Consider the following 18,811-nt stretch of genomic DNA (forward strand, 5'->3'; position numbering starts at 1 on the left):
AGTTGATGAAATTTACAAGGTGACTGCAAACGCCTCACAGGTTTAACACGGAGAGGGCATCTCAGCAGTGTCCCCCCCCACACACACACACCCTCCCAACCCCCCTCTGATAAGCAAAAACATTACTCGGCAGTCATCTGACGTCGGCCCGAAAACGACCCTCTGAACCTGCAGTAAAACATCGGAACGTTAATAAACTTTGCTGCAGTTGTGAAACAGCAGCTTTATGTTTTGTGATTAAGCCCCCTCGCACTTTACACCAGAACAAGGACGCGTTTTATAAGGCGTCTATAAACAGCCTGTAGTTGTTTTTGGGTAACACAACGCAACGTTATGTCTACAGCTCACATATTCATGCAGACACACACACACACACACACACACACATATATATATCTCCGTTTTGAGTCTCTCAGTGATACATCAGCCATGACTGATTCTTTGTAGAAAGCAGCCCTCCGGTTACCAAGCTGTTGCATCACAGGATGAGAATAGGGACTGGCTGTCCCCCGAGGTGGCTCAGCCTCTCCACCAATACTGTCACACGGGGGGAAACAAGCCTCCTGCTCTGTAAACATCACAGTCCTGGAGCCAGAACACACACACACACACACACACACACACACACACGCTGAGGCGGTTGAACAAATAAAATGTGGCGTGTTCCAGAGCTTTTCACACATCAAGGAGGGTGACACTCCTGGGTTTGCTTCTTTCTGTCTTGGTTACCTGTGGGAAAGCCTGCGGGACTGTTTCCAGTTTGCAGGAGGGACCTGCTGCTGAGAGCTCCTGGATTAATGGAGCCGTGCGGGTCGTGCACGCCGCCTGCGACAGTGTAATTACCAGGAACGATGGGAGCCGCCGGTGAGCGACTGCACTTCTGCTCGGTGTCGCCTCGCAGCTCTGCTGTAAAGGGCCAGTGTGGGAGATTTAGCTTCATTTATAACCGTTATATTGCTAAAAGCTCAACATACAGCCCATAAATACATACAAAAGTGTGTACTCGCAGTACAATAAGTCATTTGGTTTTTCTACCCTTTGAATGGTTTTCATATATATAAGAATATACATGGAGCAATAAGGCCAGTTAGCTGCCATCTGGCACCACCTGACACTGCCCTAAATACCAAACACGCTGTCAGGTGGGCTTCCTGAAATATTTTACACACTGGACCTTCAATCGCATTCATCTCTCCTGCACCCGTCTACTCCGCAAAATCCCTCGACATGCACTTGAACCGTCCACTGGTTGGCCGTGCAGAATGGAGGGCAGGGTGTGTGTGGGGTGTGTAGGTGTGTCTAGAGAGCCAGCAGCCGAACACCATGTGCTTACAGGAATGTTTATTTCAGAAACAGAAAGACCACAGTTTAAAAAAGGAGGTAGGGAAAAAGACACAGTGAAAGACACTCAGTGCTAAAAAAGAAATTGCATGGTAACCAGACCACGTTACTCATTGACTTAGTCCACTAAAAAAATGTCTGGAACAGACAGAACACAGAGAAAGGTGCAAAGTCAGTAGTGACGATCGGTCGGAGGAGGTACGTGTGGAGTCAGTGCAGAGAAGATGGAACTCAAAGGGACAATTTACGTTTAGGATGCTTTGTAAAGTGAGTATAAGTTAATGCTAAAGGTCTCCGACACACTCACACACACACACAAACACACAAACACACACGGCCCTACACAAACAGATAGAGAGCCAGGTCTTTAGTGTGCAGGTGCTGCGCCAGGTTCTGGATGCGACACAGCCGCGCGTTCTGGGCGTCTCCGGCGCTGTACACCCGGAATACGTGGTAGCGCTCCCTCTCCCGCAGGGCAAAGTCCAGCTCGTTGGCCGACAGGTGGATGAAGGACCTGTCGCGCTTCACCGTGGCCTTCACCTCCACGTACACCACGCTGGACGGCCCGAACGACAGCTTGAAGTCGTACGGCTGGCCGCTCTCCCCGCTGCCGTTGCACCAGAGGACCTGGGTGGGCCGGCCGGGCTCGGCGCCGTCCCTCCAGTCGCACAGGAAGGAGTTGACCAGCTGCTCCCCCCACACGCCGATGGCCGTCAAGTCCATCGGCTTGTCCGACAGCACCACCTGTGGTGGCAAGAGGTTCAGGTTCTCGCAGACGGAAAACGCTACCGCGAAGGTCTATTTCTCATCCAAGGTCAGTCGTTTAAAAAAATAGGTTTGTTTAGATGAGATTAGATTCATTTAAATGAGATTACACTCAACTTTATTGTCACTGTCATTGCACGTCACAAGTAGAGAAATGCAGTGAGCATTCAACAATGTACTGTATATATATGTATGTGTGTATGTATATATATGTATATATATATGTATATATATATATGTGTGTATATATATGTATATATATATATATATATATATATATATATATATATATATATATATATATATATATATATATATATATATATATGGGGACCAATCAAATCTCCCCTCTGCTACCGCCCACACATCCAAATATGGAATTATCTGGTTTAAAAACTGACAGGTTATCCAACCTTGTCAAGTCCTTGTTGATTATTATTGAGAACCCATTAATGTGATCAGTGTCTTTACACAGATCACTATCATTAACAATCATGTAACTCTAGGCTAACTGAGAAAACGTGTTATCTCAGGAGAGTTTAGCGAACTGGCTGCCCTTCCTTCCTGTGACTCAGGACCCATGAAGTAGCTGTCGGGTTCAGAAAGGTTGGAGATCCTGGCGCTAGATGCTGCACGGGTGGTGGATGTACTCACGGTGGTGGGTCTCTGGCAGTGGAGCTCCAGGTCCTCCAGTGTGGTCTGAGGGCTCAGCTGAGGGAAGTCCAGGTTGAGAGGGCGAGAAGGTTCCGTCGCTGCAGCACTGCCCTGGAACGTCCCCGACAGCACGACAGCATCGGGGACGACCCTGGGGGGAGGAGGGGGAAGAGTTGGGGGGGGGGGGGCAACACGACAAGTCAGCAGTAGTTTGTTTTGTTTTGTCTATTTTGTTGGAGTTGGTTTAACAAATGTGTGGGGACAGGAGGGGGGGAGTGGAGGCCTACAGGCTGTTTGGAGGCGGTGGGCTGCTGGCTGCCTCGACAGGCTGACCAGATGGAGGTCTGGCAGCAGCAGCAGCAGCAGCAGCAGCAGCAGCAGCAGCAGCAGTTTCCTCTCCGTCTGCGGGGGGTTGGCTGGTCTCAGTGGGCTGGCGCTGGTGCTGCTGCTGGGGCTCTGGAAGGCGACACACAGGGAGGATAAATGGAGCAGTTTAACACCTGGATGCTGTTCTGTGAATCTTATGATGGCGACAGGTCTGGTTGGTCCCACTCTGGTCCCACTGTCACAGTAACTGTGTCGGTGTTGACTGAAGCCGCTCTGGGTGTGACTCAGTGTGGCTGCTGCGTGGTCCTGCTCTATTAGTCTCTGCAGTGGATCATCCCAAAACCACCAGCTGACCACACCAAGCATCCACAGCTCCAACATCCTCGGCCAATCATCTTGCTCCATCTGACTGCCTCCTCTTCCATCACACCAACTACTGTAGCCTCACTTCCTCTTTCACTGCATCCACGAGTCTGCTCTTTGCTCTTCTTCTGGGCCGACTTATTCAGCGTCCTTCCTCTGTGCAGACCAGCTCAGTCTGGTCTCTCTGGTTCTGTCTCCAAAACATCTGACAAGTCCCTCTGATGGACTTATTCCTGGTGCTGTCCATCCTGGTCTCTCCCAAAGAGAAGCTCAGCTGTTCTTGTCTTAAATTATCACTGCTTAACTTTACTTTTCTGTGCGCACCTTTCCGCAGTGTCTCACTGGAAAGAGATCAGCAGCTAAATAATAAATAAATGGCCTCTGAGGTAAAGCTATTCTAATTATGTTACTGTCTCTCATTTATATTAATACTTTGAACTTACTATGATTATTTTATTCTATTCTTTTTCTCATTATTACTTTTATTCTTTACTCTTTTTATTTTTACCCCAGCGATTTTCAAACGTTCTGCATGCAACTGAGTTACTATGAACAACCAATTTCTCTTCGGGATCAATAAAGTCAATCTGAGTCCAAGCTGTGCTTATAACATGGACATATTTAACCGTTGTTACGAGAAACTAGTGTCCAAAAGTGAAGCTCTATCTCTTAACAGCAGCAGCAGCAGCAGCAGCAGCAGCAGCAGCATGGTGACTCTCACCTGGGGGTCCTGGTGGTGCTGGGTGGTTCCTCTGAGGCGGGGGCTGCTCCGCAGGTCGCCTGGCCTTCGGTGGCTGGGTGACATCACTGCTGCTGGGACTCGGCTGGCCGCTCGCTCCGCGGAAGGCGTCCCTCTCCGGCTCCGGGTCTTTGGGCGGGGCGGGCGGCGGCCACATCTTCAGGACGGCGTCCACCGCCGCACTGTCAGAGCGAGCTGTCGACCACAAGGACGCGGAGGTCAGCGGGAATGAAAATCTACGCGGACATCGTCAAGGCTGAGACCGAGACACGATTGAGACCGGAGAGCATCGAGATGGAGACAAGACCAAGACCGATGCAAGAAAAATCACATCAAAACAGAACCAGTGACCTTTTTTTAAAATTCAACTTTGCTTCTACATAAACGGAACAGCAACATTTCTTTTCGACACGGTTCAATAATTTGGCAGCTAATTGGAAATGTTTTTAAAAAAAAAAAAACTTCATACAATGCTTCATAAATTAAAAACATAAGGGGTCGTGTCACTCTGGGTGTCGCAAACCGAGCGAAACAAGGCAGCGGCTGGATTCTTTACTGTCATCATCGACCATTGCAGTGTTGGCTGAGTCTCAACTGAGTCTCTGGATCAAAAATCCCAAGTCCGTCCAGAGCGAAACCGAGACCCTTTACAAAGTCTCGAGAGCCACAACACTCAAGTAGCACTCATAAGAACTTCATAGATTAAACACTTTACGTGCAGGGAAAAAGCAGGTAGGGGGTCACACACAATTATTATTTTATCATCTAGTTATTTCATTTTAGCTTTGCTTCTTTGACCTTCCTGCATCACTGCCTTCTTCCTGCCTCACGTTGCGGGGCCGTACGCTTACTCTTTAAAGTGGTGGCACTGGCGCTAGCAAGTTCCAACGCTTTAGCAGCACACCCGGCTGGACAGTTAAGTTAACACGTTTATGGTGAAATCCATTTGAACCAGGAAATGTAGTTCTTAAATAGTTGAATTGAGATGGATAGTATGCACGTAGAACTACAACTCCCATGGAGCAGTTTTACCAACAACGGACGGTTACTTGTATGGGTCAACAAAGTGATACTAGTTTCCCCACTTCATGATCACGTTCATGATGCCTGCCTGCACAACTCCTTCACGTGCGAGTGGATACATACAGGTACTACCCCAAAACTTAGAATATCAAGTAAAAGTTGTTTTATTTTGGCAATTTAACATAAAAGATGAAACCAACAAATTTTATTGAGCCATTACACGCAAATTGACCTCTCAAGCAGTTCCTTGCTGTAACTTTGCTGATTAAGATTTCCAGCTTATTAAAACCACAAACCCACAAACTCAGAAAATTATTATAAAATTTGAGTTGGTTTTTGGCTGCAAGACCTGATCAGCAAAATCCAAAGAAATAAAAACTTGAAATATATTGAAACACAACAACCTTTTCAGGATATTCTAATTTTCTGGGTAGTACCTGCATTTCTAATCAAATGCGACGGAAACTGTGGCAGTGCACAGGCCTGCGTTGCCTCGGTTGCCAGACGCTGGCGTCTCCGCCCAGCCGCGTTCAGCCGACGGCTCGACCTCTCGTACCTTTGCGAGCGGCTCCTGTGCTGGAAACGGAGGAGCGAGGAGGCCAGCACGCCAGCCCCTCCTCCCCATCCTCTGGCGCAGGGCGGCTCGGCTCCTCCGCGCTCGGCGCGGTGGAGTTGCTCCTTGACAGTGCTGGGGGAAAAAAAACACACACACACACACACATTTTTTTTTCTTTAACGCAGTTAAAAGAAAAACAGCAGAGAAGGAGAAAAGATTGGATTAAAGGAAAACTGTGGAGACTGGTGATGAAAAAGTCTTTTGATCTTATTAAAGCCGGTATATTAATGGGGGAGGACGTGTGTGTGTGTGTGTGTGTGTGTGTGTGTGTGTGTGTGTGTGCGTTCCTCACTCCGTGGAGCCCTGGTAACAGCTGCTCTTTCATATCACCGCACACAACAGCGAACAAACCCAAATTAGCACATATGAGAAATCCATCAGATATCTGTGTGGGTGTGTGTGTGTGTGTGTGCGTGCGTGCGTGCGAAGGGGAGAATGTTTGCGCAGGAATCGGAATGAGAGGAAAACAAGCGAGCGCTGTGAGACGATGCTGGAAATTGGGCCAAGTGTGGCAGAGCGAAGCCGCAGATGAAAGTGAAGGCGTCAGAGAGGCGTCGTCTCCGCATGCAGTCGAGCAGTCAAAAGAGCTGCAGCCTCTCTCTCCAGCGCACAGAGATGGCACCACACGCGTGCGTCCCCAGTGCACCTCGCCAAAAGACGAAGGCCGTCCTGTACGGCCTGGCCGGCCGCAGTCACGCCGGTGTGTGTTTTAAGTGTGTCAGTGTGTCCCTGCTTCTTTCCCACGGGGCTCCCAGTGGTTTGTCACAGACCCCCGCCCCCTGCATCGCACTGGCTGCTGCGTTGCTCTATGACGTCACGCTGGCCTTTAGATGTGCAGGATCTGCATCTCCACGCGGCCTCCGTTAACCTCGCAAGTTTGCCGTCTCGCTCAATCCGTCCGTGGAAACCTCCGGCAGAGCCGATGAGATGAGAAGGTGCTCGAGGTGCTCCGCTGCTCGTTCGGGACGTGAACCCGGACGCTCAATGTCTACTTTGCTGCTGAAAAGGCTTTTGTTGCCAAACATTCTCCCTCACGCTGGAAAAAGCAACGCTTTCTGACACTTTTTCAGAATTTCAGCTGGTGAAATTTGGCGCGGAGGCATCTGCAGCGACTCCTATCAGAACCGCTTGGTATTTTCACAGCGGCACAATAAAATGAAAGCAAGGCTGAGGGTGACACTTTGGTGGGAGACAGCTTCAACGCTCTCCTCAACCAAAACAAACGAGAGCTCAACGCATCATGGTTGGTCTTTGTACACAAAAACTGATTCTTAAAATTACATCATCCAACTTTTTCATTTTTCTTCTCGTGTTCTACAGATTTGAGTGAGCAACAGCAGCTGTGAATATTACTTCCTGTCTCCTGATGTCTTGAGTGAAAACCTTTCCCGTGACCTTCTCATCAGCAGAGCGTCAGGATGCCATTCGACCTCCTGACGCTCTGCTGTATGTGTCACATCCCAAAACACGTCGGTTTATGCAGCAGGAAGCCTTCAGGGTGCAGTGAAGTGCAGACAGTCGAGCTCTTCCAACTGGAAGATGCGTTCACTTCAACTGAGAAGAGCTAAACAGCGTCGCTCTAAGTGCAGACGGGAAGATTTAAGCCGTAGTGACGTCCCGACCCGATCAAGTGATCGGAGATCAGGGCCCATCCAATCCATTGGATCCATTGGAAATGAGCCATTTTTACATTTTTTTTTCGTCCAAAACGTTTCATCAGAAACTAATGATAATCGTTGGGGAAAAGCTTTGCGCTCCCATTCTTTTCCTATGGAGAGGGAGGCAGCGCTACCGCTGGCTAGCCCCGGCGTAGCGCCTCGCTCAAATTTGCCGTTAATTGGTTGCTAGTTGGTTAGCGAACATGAAATTGGTGTCCCGGGACAGCGAGAAGGTCTGCAACTGGCCCTGTCAGAACAACCACTTCATTGCCAAGCCTAAAAGTCCAAAACAAGGAAACTATAAAGAGATTAAAACTACAGAACCAAACTTGTAAAAATGTATCATGTTGCAGACTGCCGTGAAACAATAACAAACAAACAAAAAGCTTTGAGGGACAACTTCAGTGTTTTGTTTTTTCCTTCTTCAGGCTTTGCCAAAGTTTGGGATTAGGCCTCAGCATCGGCCGCTGCTCAGAACCAGAGGAATGAATGGACTGGATGGAAGAAATGGAAAAGTGGAAGAGAGTGCCTGCGGTACCTCTCTCGAAGGTGAAGTCTGCTTCGGGGACCTCCCACGCCTCCTCCCCACTGGGCAGCTCTCCAACGTCCTCCTTGAACAGGAACTTCTGCAGGGCTCGCCGGTCCTGCAGGCACAGACGCGGTTAATAACCCGAGGCAGCGAGACGCGACAACAAGGCGGATTCCCGACGTCGGATATTATTACATTTGCTTAAAGGGGTCCCTGCTGCATTTCTTCTCCTTCGCAGCAGAAGGAATTTCATTACTCGGTTGCGTGAAATAAGGCCGGAGTCAGATCAGCGGTGGCAATTTGTAAAAGAACTCTGAAGAGCGGCGCCGAGTCGGCCTCCGCACTTCCACACTGTGTGAGGAGCGAACGCTGGCCGGCTCTACCTGCTCCTCAAGGACGCCCCGTCTGGTTCAAATGTTGAGGAGCCCATTAACGTGAAAAGCCTTTGACTGTGTGATCATAGGCGCATGGGGACTCACTTCCCCAGTTCTCTTAAGCCTCCCGTATCTGTTCCATACGGAGCCCCAGACATGACATGGGGGGAAAATAAATGAAAAATAATCAATTGCGGCCACGATATACATATAAACGTGTGCACAAAAAACTAATTTGTTCTCAGGAAATAAGAATTTGTGGACACAAAATAGTCTGGGCAGTCTGTTCACATCAGCTACCCGTTCTAATAAAGTAATAACACAAGTTAACAATGTAATAACACAAGCATAATGAAAGAACTGACTAAACGTGTGACATATTGACAAGATATTGACAAGAGCATAATAAGAAAGGACACTTATAAAGAAGTCCCAAAGGCTACTGCAGTTTCTAGGTATTCTGTGTGCATGTTAGACCTATTTCGCGGTCACATAGTATTTTGTGAGAATAAATCAATATTTCGTGGGAACAATTAATATTTTTCGGGGACAAATTAGTATTTTGTGCATGTTATCTTATAATATCCTATTGTGGCCACCGATTCCTGCCCCCAACTTGTCATGTGTGGGGCTCCGAGGTTCCAGTCTGACCACAGTGTGAAAACAGCTGCCCAGCCTCAGAATCGCACCACAGACATTTTTAATCCAGCGACCGTGTTATTTATTTTGCAGAGATCCACGCGACTCACGCGGACGCCGCTATCTGATTGGCTGCCTGAGCGTCTCAGTCCACCCACGTGACACAGAAGCAGCTGCGCTAAGAAAACTGGGACGACCGCCGAGGAGAAATCAAAGTATCAGCGCGCGGCCTCTTCGCGGTCCGATCCGAGCTGAGGCTCCGCGGAGGCGAGAGCGCGTCGCCGTGTGATGAACGCGACTTCCCGTTCCCTCTGGGAAAAAAACGGCCCATTAGTAATAAGCAGCGGCCAGCGCCGGCTCGGTACAGTGAAATAAACGGCGAGGATGTGGGGCTGGGTGAACTCTGTTTGCAGATCACTGGTGGATGTTCGAAGGCGTCGCTCATCACTCACATCGAGCGAGGTGATCAGGCCTCTCAGGAACAGCGCCAGCTCCTTCCTGTGGCTCTGCTCGGTGCAGAAGAGCTTCACCAGCTCACTGAAACACACACGGCAGAGAAGAGAATCATCAAGAATGCATTTGATCACATGTTTAAAAGCAGTGCGACATCCCTCCAGTGTTGCGCTGGATTCGCAGAATGTCAAGGTGGCGCCGTCTTGAACCCCGGCAGGGCTCTGCAGGGGCTCATATGAGATTAAAGTGACAGGTTGTCTGTGAAAAATCACAATCTATTTTTTTTCATTACTGCAAACTAAGTCAAGCTGGCACAAAAAGCAAAAAACACAATTTTCCGTACAAACCCAAAGTTTGTTTGACTGTGGCTACAACTGCACTGTCGCCGTCACCGTCCACTGCTATGCTTTCATCTACAAAGCAATGCTCGTCCTGTCTATCAACCTACATGACAAGGAGACCCTCTCATCTTAGCCTCCCGTCACAAGACTACGTTGCTCTTGTCGTCCCTCCAGTCCAGACTGAGTTTGTGTGGAGGAAATAAAAAAAAAGCCTTTTCCTCCTCTGTCCCTGCAAGCTGGAACAACCTGCAGCAGGTCTTCAAGCTGCCTGGCTTGGTTAACTTCGCTGAGTTCAAAGGGCTTCTTGGGAGGGGTTAGGATTTAATAAGCTTCAGCTTCCTCCTACTCCTTTGTTGAAGTTGTAGACGATCTTTTAACAGTAGCTAATATTGTTTATTAAAACTGTTTCAATGTAACATTTGCCAGGACCCACGGGTTAGACAACATCCTGTCTGACCTGCCGGGTTTGGATCCGTGCAGCAGCTGCCCACTGAGACTCGAACGCAAAGAACACATTTCATATCCATGCAAACTTGATTCAGTCTTCTATAAGCTTCTGTCCCGTCCTCACCTGCAGATTTCCTGCGTGTCCGAGATGTGATCTTTCTGGATGTACAGCTCCTTCTCGTCCTTCAGCAGGCACGGGATGTCCTGCATTTCCACCACCTCGCTGTCGCCGACTTCCAGCAGGTAGTGAATGTACAGCTTCCCCACCTGCAGACGTGGAAACATCTCCGTCATGGAAACACACTTTTCTTTTCAAAGGAACCAAGTATACATATCTGAGCAGTGATGTAGATCTGAAATGTTTTTTTTTTAATGAGTACGAGTCAACAACAACATCATCATCATCATCATCATCATCATCATCATCATCATCATCATCATCATCCAATCATCATTCCAGACTGCTTGCGGGGGAGCTGCCTGCTGAACCTCGCAGAGAGGAACTCAGAGGAGGCACATCAACATCTATTAGTGTAAAGATTCCAGGTTAATCTGCCTGACGACTATGTATAAAAGATCCAGCATTTATAACCATCATTAGCCTTTTAAAAATGCTGATTGGAGGAACACTACGATGGAAGGAACGTTCAAATCTGAACGCAGTAAAGCAGAAACTAAACTGCAATTTAAAAAAAAGAAAAAGTTACAGTCATTTTAATGAAGAGTTCCTCAGGGTTAGACAGCAACGTTTCTTCCTGAAATGACTATTAACAGTAGTCACACTTGCACCATGTTGGTTGATATGGTTGATCAGCTTACAAGCCCCGCCCCCTCACCAGATGCTTCCGAACTCCTCCCGAACTCCTCTCAATAGAAAAATCCATGAGAAAATACAACCCATAGGACGACTGTGATGCCAGACTTAGGCCAGGCAGCCGAGCCCAGAGTGCAAATCAAACTAGGTGACGCAGCATTTACTGTAGCTGCCATGCTGCACGCACGGGACAAACTACCAAGGGAAGTGAGGTCAACACCAACAATCCAGATTAGTAAATCTAGACTTAAGAAGCAGTTCTAATGGTGGATTTTAAATTGTAAATCACTTAATGATTTAATTTATATCTTTTAAAATTTCATTTTAATTGTTAGTCTGTCCTTGATTTTGTGTTTTTGTTGTTTTTTCCCCCAAAATGTTCTTCTCATTTTATCCTATAAAGCATTTTGAACTGCCCTCATGTATGAAATGCGCTGGTGAATCATTGTCTAAAAACACAACTGAGCTCAAGACAACAGCAAATTTAACCTCCCAGCTTCCTGCCAGAGTTGAATCTTTGCGTTACCTTCCGCTTCACAACTGCGTGTTTGGCACATATTTTTGTGAAGGGCGGAGGAACCAAAAAAAGACGTGTCAGTATTAGAAAACAATGAATTTGACTCCTTACAGCAACTGCGTGAAAAGGAGCTGCCCTCAAAAATGAGCTGAACAATCGCGAGGAGGCAAGAAGGGCTTGAAAACAGCCACTGAACTGCTGACCTGCACAAAGGAAAGCTCCTTCAACCTCTCGCCGATGTTCCTCTCCAGCAGCTCTGCGTAGACGCGGGCCAGCTCGTCGTGGTGCCGGAGGAACCTCTGGATGTAGGGCACCAGGAGGTGCACCGTGTCCTGCACGGTCGGGCTGGGCCTCAGGTTCTCGGTCTGAGGCTGGGTCCTGACGCACTGCGACAGGGGCCGGATCCCGCAGATCTTCAGGAACAGCGAGCGGTCGTCCTCGCTGAAGGCCGGCGCCGCGTCGCCTCGGTCGCTTTGCGCTGTCAGTTTGAAAAAGCGGCACGGTCAACAACGTCTGCGTCGAAGACCAAGACGCATCACACCGAGTTGTGCATTCAACCGAAGCGAAACCCTACCAAAGTTTCCGCTCTTGTTTTTGTGGGCGGGCTTCCTCTCCGCTGGCGGCAGGTGAAGTAGGCAGATCTCTTTGTGGTCTTTGAAGACTTTTTCCAGCTCCTTACTGTCCGCAATCATCGGTTTGTGAGCCAGGCTCACCCACTTGTTGTCCTTGGTGGGGAAGACCTTCTGATCGGACACCATGCCTGGAGACGGCGCCACAGGAAAGAGTGGAATCAGGGAAAAGCTTCTTTCCAGATGCCACAGTTCAATTAATATATGGGCGACATTAAATGTTTTAAACCTATTCCTTGTATTAAGATGATTTATTTCATGCTATAAAAATGTATTGTGGTTTATGCCATCAAAAAAAAAAATTCAAGAATCAGAAACAGAAAAAAAAATGCAAGTTTATATGTGTGACACTTTATGGTTTTCAAGGTATGCTAGTGACAGATGTGTGTGTTTCTGTGTGTGTGCTGTATGTCTGGCAGCAGGTTACAACTGAAAGTTGCATTTGAACTAGCGAGAAGCACTGCAAGACCTTTTTTTCTAGATTCTGACTCCTTGTTTTCAACTCAACACATTTTCTGATGAGTCCCTGGTGACACTGGCAAAACGCCTCCGGTTTCACCTCACAGCGTTGCAGCAAATGTCATAACGAGATGTCCTGACATTTTATGGCCACCCCGTACTTGCAAATCGCAGTCAGGCAAATTGAGAAGCATCAGGATGAACCCCCATAATCAGTAAGACGCCAAGCGAACGCAGCCACATCCAGCACTCCTGGGTCCTGGCTGGGTGAGTCCTGTTACAATATTACTTGGCAAACAACGTCGCTGCCAGAATTGATGAAAACGCTGCCTTACAGTAATGCAGTAGAGCAGTGAAGGAAAAAGTTGCGAGTGTATCAAATACTCACCCTTCAAGGTGGAACAGTAGCCGTGATCAAGCTTCGACTCTGAGTTGTTGTCCTGCTGCTCACCGGACATTTGAATCTTGCACTTTTGAGCTGCGGAGAATAGAAACACTTTGTCATTTGAAAGTCCACTCCGACGACTAACACTGACACCAACAAGTGCCTTCCACTCAAAAACGAACAGCACATAACAAAATGAAGACGGCAAACAGCAGGTGCCGAGCGCGGCGGCACTGAGCAGCAGACAGATGGGTCGCAGTTAAACAGGACACAATAGAGCGGCGATCTGAATGTACTCACCAAGTCTGGCATAGAGCACAGACACGTCCTGCAGCACCTCAGCTGTTGGTATGGGAGACGACGCACAGATGAGTTCCAGCAAACCCACGTACTGGTTCATATTGGGGCTGCGATCCACGTTCAGCAGCTAGACAAGAGACACGCAGTGACGATGTGTGTCAGTAATGGGAATGATCATGTCACTGACGAGTGACTGAGTGAGTGTTCTATCTATCTGTCTATCTATCTATCTGTCTGTCTGTCTGTCTGTCTGTCTGTCTATCTGTCTGTCTGTCTGTCTATCTATCTATCTATCTATCTATCTATCTATCTGTCTATCTATCTATCTATCTATCTATCTTATCTGTCTGTAGGCCAACTGCATGAGTTTGCAGAATTGAGACAATGTGTTTTGTTTGAAGAAAACACAAGCGGGAGTTTAGGACGAGACCGCAGGCTGAGAGCTTTTAGAGTCATTCTAGGAAAAACTGCCTTCCCAGCAGCGATACAGGCAAATGCCAGTCAAGTGGTTTGAGGTCATCTTTAAAAGACAGAATCAGGTTGCGGGCAGGCCAGGACATTCACTTAGCTCAGCCACACTTTTTTATTGTCCTCTTCCTGTCTCCCTCCTTTTCCACATGCAAGCCTACTGTAGGACCACATATATGTAAACATAGATATATGTATATGTATGTATACATACAAAACTTACTCTATCAATCTATCAATCTATCACTGCATCATTTCCTGCTGCATTTCCACCGCTTGGTTAGAAGTGGTTGGTCCTAAAGTTGTCCCATTGTGAGTCGTTGCGGTCGTCTTTCGTCTGAGACGGCCCAAAATTGCGCAGCGTGTATCGGCCTTCGGAGGCAGTGGAAGCCACTTACTTTGAGGAAGAGGTCTCTCATGCACTCGAGCTGCTTGTAGAAGGGAGCCAGGACTTTGGGTTCCTGGATGGGGCAGTCCGGTGCGTGGGTGAGTTGTTTGTAGCGCTGGAACATGGCGGTGGGGTCAGACCAGCACACCTCCTTCAGGTGGTAGAAACGGCCGGAACACCACTTTCCATCCCGTCTGCAGCAAAGCAGGACAGAGTTTGACTTGCGGCCCAGCGGTCAGGCTGAGATCAGACGGAGCGAACCGACGCGGACGACCACCTGCCTGTTGTACTCGATGAAGACGGCCGGGTTGTGCTGGAAGAGCTCCTTCAGGCGGCCCTGAGAGCAGTTTATGTAGAGGTAGGAGTAGACCTGGTGGATGTGCTCCACCGTGGAGGTGAAATCCGCTCCCTCCAGCTCGTCCTCCACCGGCCTCTGCTCCTGGGGATCGGCTGCTGGCTTGATGCACCACTTCTTCAGGTAGTTTATCAGGTCCTCCACTGAGACGTTGTGCCGCATCCCTGGAAGGAGAGGCAAAGTGTGGCGAAACTGTCAGAATATGACTGAGGAGGTCGAAAAAGCAGCAGTAAGATACGCAGTCTGTATAATGAAGAAGACTGCAAGTGTTTGTTTCAGACCCCTTCAGGACTTTTCACCATTTGGTGAAGTTGTGCCAAAAAAGCCGACCAAGCGTCTAGACGTCATACAGGAGAGAAAAAAGGTTTTTGGACACCCTTAAAATTTGACCCAATTCCAATTATTCTCATTAAATATTTGCCGGAGAATTTTTTTTGTGTGTGTTTTGCAGTGGTTTGGCTACATCAGAGGCACACAAACAAATAGAAATTCTTTTGTTGTTTATTGTTCATTTAGAGAAATCAGAAAACAAAATTCTTGTGCTTCTTATACTCCAGATGTGTCGCAGTGGGGCGTCAGCTTGATTATATATCGAGTTCTGAGGTGGAACAGTGCATGTGCAGCATGTGGGTAAATGTTGGTGAGTGCACTAAAACAAACTGCAGTGGCAGACGGATTTTATGTGCAATTCACCAATACAGTACACCACATAAGCACCAGGTGTCCAAAAAAACTTGCTGTGTTATTTCATATTTATAATTGAAACTGCTTATGTGGAGCATGATTACTATTAATAATAAGGGGTAGAGGCAAATAAGTACTTCTTCCTACTCCTTTTTGAATGTTTTTGAGAGGATCAATGTTCTCATTCTTTTTTTATTGCATTCTTTTTGTTTTTTGTTTTATATTTTGTTTTATTTTTAAGCTCAAAATCAAGATTTTCATTCATTCATTCATTCAATATGCAGCGGCTACAGGCGGCAGAGATCTCCAGCACTGCTGGGGTTTTACCTAGTTCCATGCTGAACTGGCAGGGGCTGATGTCCACGTAGCAGACGTGGTTCCCCAGCAGGCTGTGGACGTCGCGGGAGCTCAGGTAAACCGAGCTGGGCAGGAGGTAGCTCCTCTCCACCTGGTCTCCTTCCAGCGGCCGGTAGGCCGGCAGCCACTTGAGAGAGCGCAGGCAGTGCTGGAAGGAGGACTTGGTTGTCCTGATCTCCCTCCCGTCGCTGCCGAGCACCTGAGCCGTCAGGTACTGCGAGTAGCGGTGTCTGCGAGAACAGGGGGAAAACCGCAAAAAGGTCAACGACAAATGCTTTTTGGACCGGCGATCAACGGCGAAAAGCTTTGGCGAAGCGACTGCGGCTCCCGCAGGACGGTGGCCTCCGCGGCTGGAGCTGCACGGCTCCTCGCGCCACTGCCGACGGCAGAAGCGCCTGAGCATGCGTGACCCACATTTGGCCGCAGAGTTTAACGCGGTGAGAAAATTCTCTCACCGAGGTCCCGAGAAACGTCAACTTGCGTGAAATGGACCCCACGTAATAGAGGGCAGAGCAGGGTCGGCCACTGGCTGGAAATGAGGGATTAGCTGTTGTTGCTCTGGGTCTTGACAAGTCACCGCTTGCTTGAGAAAAGCTCAGCATTGACACACAATCCGTTTATAGGACTCGGAAAAAATCGTCAGAGTTTTTCATGAAACTCGGGGCGGGGGATTTATCTTTCAGCTTTACTGTGTAAAACCAATAATTTATTCAGTTGTTTTTGTGCTTTCACCAAAAGATCGTGATCGAAATTAAAAAAATGATTGTATTTTTGCCCAAAATTGTGGAGTCCTACGTACTACAAACCCTCTCTGCGTAAGAATATGCACCATTTGTTACGATCCTTTCACATGCAAGCTGATTAAAATCACGATGCGACCTATCAAAGTTTCTTTTAATGGTTAGAAAAAATAATATCAAGGCTCACGTCCACGCCTTCAAAACAAACAATCAAAGGAACAAGCCGACGCGCGCGAGACGACGTCCCTCCCGCGTCTGATCGAGACTCATAAACGATGCGGTCTGAAATTCAGAAGAAGAAGAAGAAGAAGAAGAAGAAGCCTTTGAAGGCGAAGGTGAACGCCGTGGAAAGTGTTACATGAAGGCGTGCATGATGAAACAGCGTGTCAGGGTTTGTGGAAACGCTCTGCATAACGTGTTAAGCAAAAGCGATAAATGATTCAATCACGTAAAAGTCATGCGTTAATTATTCAGGCGGCCCTGATATAAAAGGCTGCCTGGGAGAAGCCTTCTGATTCGACTTCTGACTTGTACACTGCGTCTGCACCAGCAGGCTCGTGTGAATGAATTAATCCCCAGAGCGGTGGGGCTGTGCCCTCAAACAAAGAGCCAGACGTGCGGCGGTCCCCTCCAACAGGCCGCAGGCCCGGGCGGACAACGTCCCCACTTTACCTCGGTAAACACTTAACGGCTGGAGAAGAAATGATGGAGAAAAAAGCAGCTGAACCTCACTAACCCTGAAGCCATTAACAGAGCCATCACCGTCCATTAGGCTTCCCAGGCACCACAGCGGACTAGTGGCCGTGTGTGGCCCTGGCTGGAGCCGCAGCGACAGGCGGAGGAAGGAAGGTGGAAACGTGGTTACCCTGTGTCCCAGTTGGCGGCCAGCAGCTGCAGCAGGGCTTCTCTCTGCCTCAGGAGAACAGAGCCTGGCAGCTCGGCCGTGGCCAGGGCTTGAAACTCCTCGCAGGGGTAGTCGTCCAGCTCGCAGGCCTCCCCTGGACTGAGGTTCCACGTCTTGCTCTCCACTGACCAGGGACTTGATTCCTGGAGAAATAGAAACTCTGAAGGAGCTGGTAGTCACAAGACATGATGGAAAATAAAAAACACACAAACAAACAAAAAAAAAAGATTTCTAAGGCCTCTTGGGCAATCACTTACAATTTGAGACTAACGCGAGATGACAAGTCATTTATTGAGTGGATGAATTGGATATTGTGAATCTTCCCACTATGTGTGAATGAACAGATAGATAGATAGATAGATAGATAGATAGATAGATAGATAGATAGATAGATAGATAAATTGATTTTTGTTTAACCTTGAGTCTGTAGATTGCTTAATGCGCAAGTCACTTTAAATTCATGTGCAATTTCTCTGGAAACTAGTGAAAAACTGTGACGGCTGTCACACAAAGTGTTGGTTGATTGTTTTATCTTGTTGAAATAATGCAATGTATGGTTTGTTTGTAATGTACTGTGGCCGATGGGCACTGAAAGTCCAAGACAAATTTCCCCCTTGGGGGACAATGAAGTTTATTCTGAGATAGATGGATGGATGGATGGATGGATGGATTGATGGATAGATGATAGATGATAGATGATAGATGATAGATGGATAGATGGATGGCTGGATAGATGGATAGATGGATAGATGGATAGATAGATAGATAGATAGATAGATAGATAGATAGATAGATATTCAATGTACTTGATGTCTTTACACTTTCAAATTGTCCACATGGTTCACATGACTTTAAAAACCAAACTAAAGTGGCCCTGCCATGAAAATGTCTAGAGTGATGAAAGGAGACGTGGACAATCGCTGCGCTGGTATAACTGCATTATTTCTGACGTAATCTCATCTTTCCGAGCAGGATGGTAGCTGATGCAGCCAGGGAGCGGCGTTACAGGGAGCCCACTGTGCGACTGTCAGCTGTCGCCTGAACTATGGAGGGGAACAGGAATAACCGACCTTTCTGTAACGCATGCAATCACACACGCACACCTGTTTTCTCTGCTGTTGTTTTTTACGCTCATCCATGAAGCAGACATCGATCTCTCCAGTACAAGCGTGATTTACGATGCTCAGCATCCTCATCCTTTAATCACCAGCATGTTTGCCGGTAATTCAGGAGATCCCAGCGCGCCTCCGGTGTCCACGCAACCAGTAAATATTGAGCCGTTACACAACACGTGGACTCATTGGTGACCCCGGTCTGTTTTTAAATATGACTGCATTTGATTTATTTATTTTTTTTCCTAATTCGATCGGTTACCAGCGTAGGACTGCGGGCGAGGGACGCTTGGCTCACCAGGTCTTTGGCAGTGAGCGTCTGTCTCTCTTTGCGGATGACGAGGCCGTCCCTGACTCCCAGCTTGCTGAACAGCTCCCTCCAGCCTGCAACGTCACCATCTGTTGCCACGTAGCGGGGACTGAGGAGGAC

The 18,811-nt window shown here is 48.0% G+C and overlaps 1 protein-coding gene and 1 long non-coding RNA gene across 5 annotated transcripts in view; one reads left to right on the forward strand and one right to left on the reverse strand.

Annotated features, from left to right (window-relative positions):
• Positions 1-1,326: 1,326 nt before the first annotated feature.
• LOC142893306 (uncharacterized) overlaps positions 1,327-18,811 on the reverse strand; it is a 42,291-nt gene continuing 24,806 nt past the window's right edge. For all 4 annotated transcript variants that reach the window (XM_076033759.1, XM_076033758.1, XM_076033762.1 and 1 more), the window contains exons 33-49: positions 18,680-18,811; positions 17,231-17,412; positions 15,596-15,855; positions 14,511-14,748; positions 14,240-14,423; positions 13,374-13,500; positions 13,077-13,166; positions 12,175-12,360; positions 11,804-12,078; positions 10,394-10,536; positions 9,481-9,565; positions 8,025-8,130; positions 5,769-5,900; positions 4,172-4,384; positions 3,048-3,216; positions 2,761-2,911; positions 1,327-2,085 (exon numbers count right to left, since the gene is read on the reverse strand). The exon at positions 18,680-18,811 is cut by the window's right edge and continues 11 nt beyond it. In XM_076033759.1, coding sequence (XP_075889874.1) covers positions 1,681-2,085; positions 2,761-2,911; positions 3,048-3,216; positions 4,172-4,384; positions 5,769-5,900; positions 8,025-8,130; positions 9,481-9,565; positions 10,394-10,536; positions 11,804-12,078; positions 12,175-12,360; positions 13,077-13,166; positions 13,374-13,500; positions 14,240-14,423; positions 14,511-14,748; positions 15,596-15,855; positions 17,231-17,412; positions 18,680-18,811 — 3,078 coding nt within the window. In that variant the 3' untranslated portion in view covers positions 1,327-1,680. The remainder of the gene's footprint in view (positions 2,086-2,760; positions 2,912-3,047; positions 3,217-4,171; positions 4,385-5,768; positions 5,901-8,024; positions 8,131-9,480; positions 9,566-10,393; positions 10,537-11,803; positions 12,079-12,174; positions 12,361-13,076; positions 13,167-13,373; positions 13,501-14,239; positions 14,424-14,510; positions 14,749-15,595; positions 15,856-17,230; positions 17,413-18,679) is intronic.
• Positions 2,439-3,031, forward strand: LOC142893307 (uncharacterized). The gene is made up of 2 exons (XR_012927686.1): positions 2,439-2,509; positions 2,713-3,031. It is a non-coding gene; the product is annotated as an uncharacterized LOC142893307 (long non-coding RNA).

Source organism: Nelusetta ayraudi, unplaced genomic scaffold (genome assembly GCF_046127955.1).
Source record: "Nelusetta ayraudi isolate G7.1 ecotype Tasmania unplaced genomic scaffold, CSIRO-AGI_Nayr_v1 ptg000042l, whole genome shotgun sequence".
In the NCBI taxonomy this organism is placed as follows: domain Eukaryota; kingdom Metazoa; phylum Chordata; class Actinopteri; order Tetraodontiformes; family Monacanthidae; genus Nelusetta; species Nelusetta ayraudi.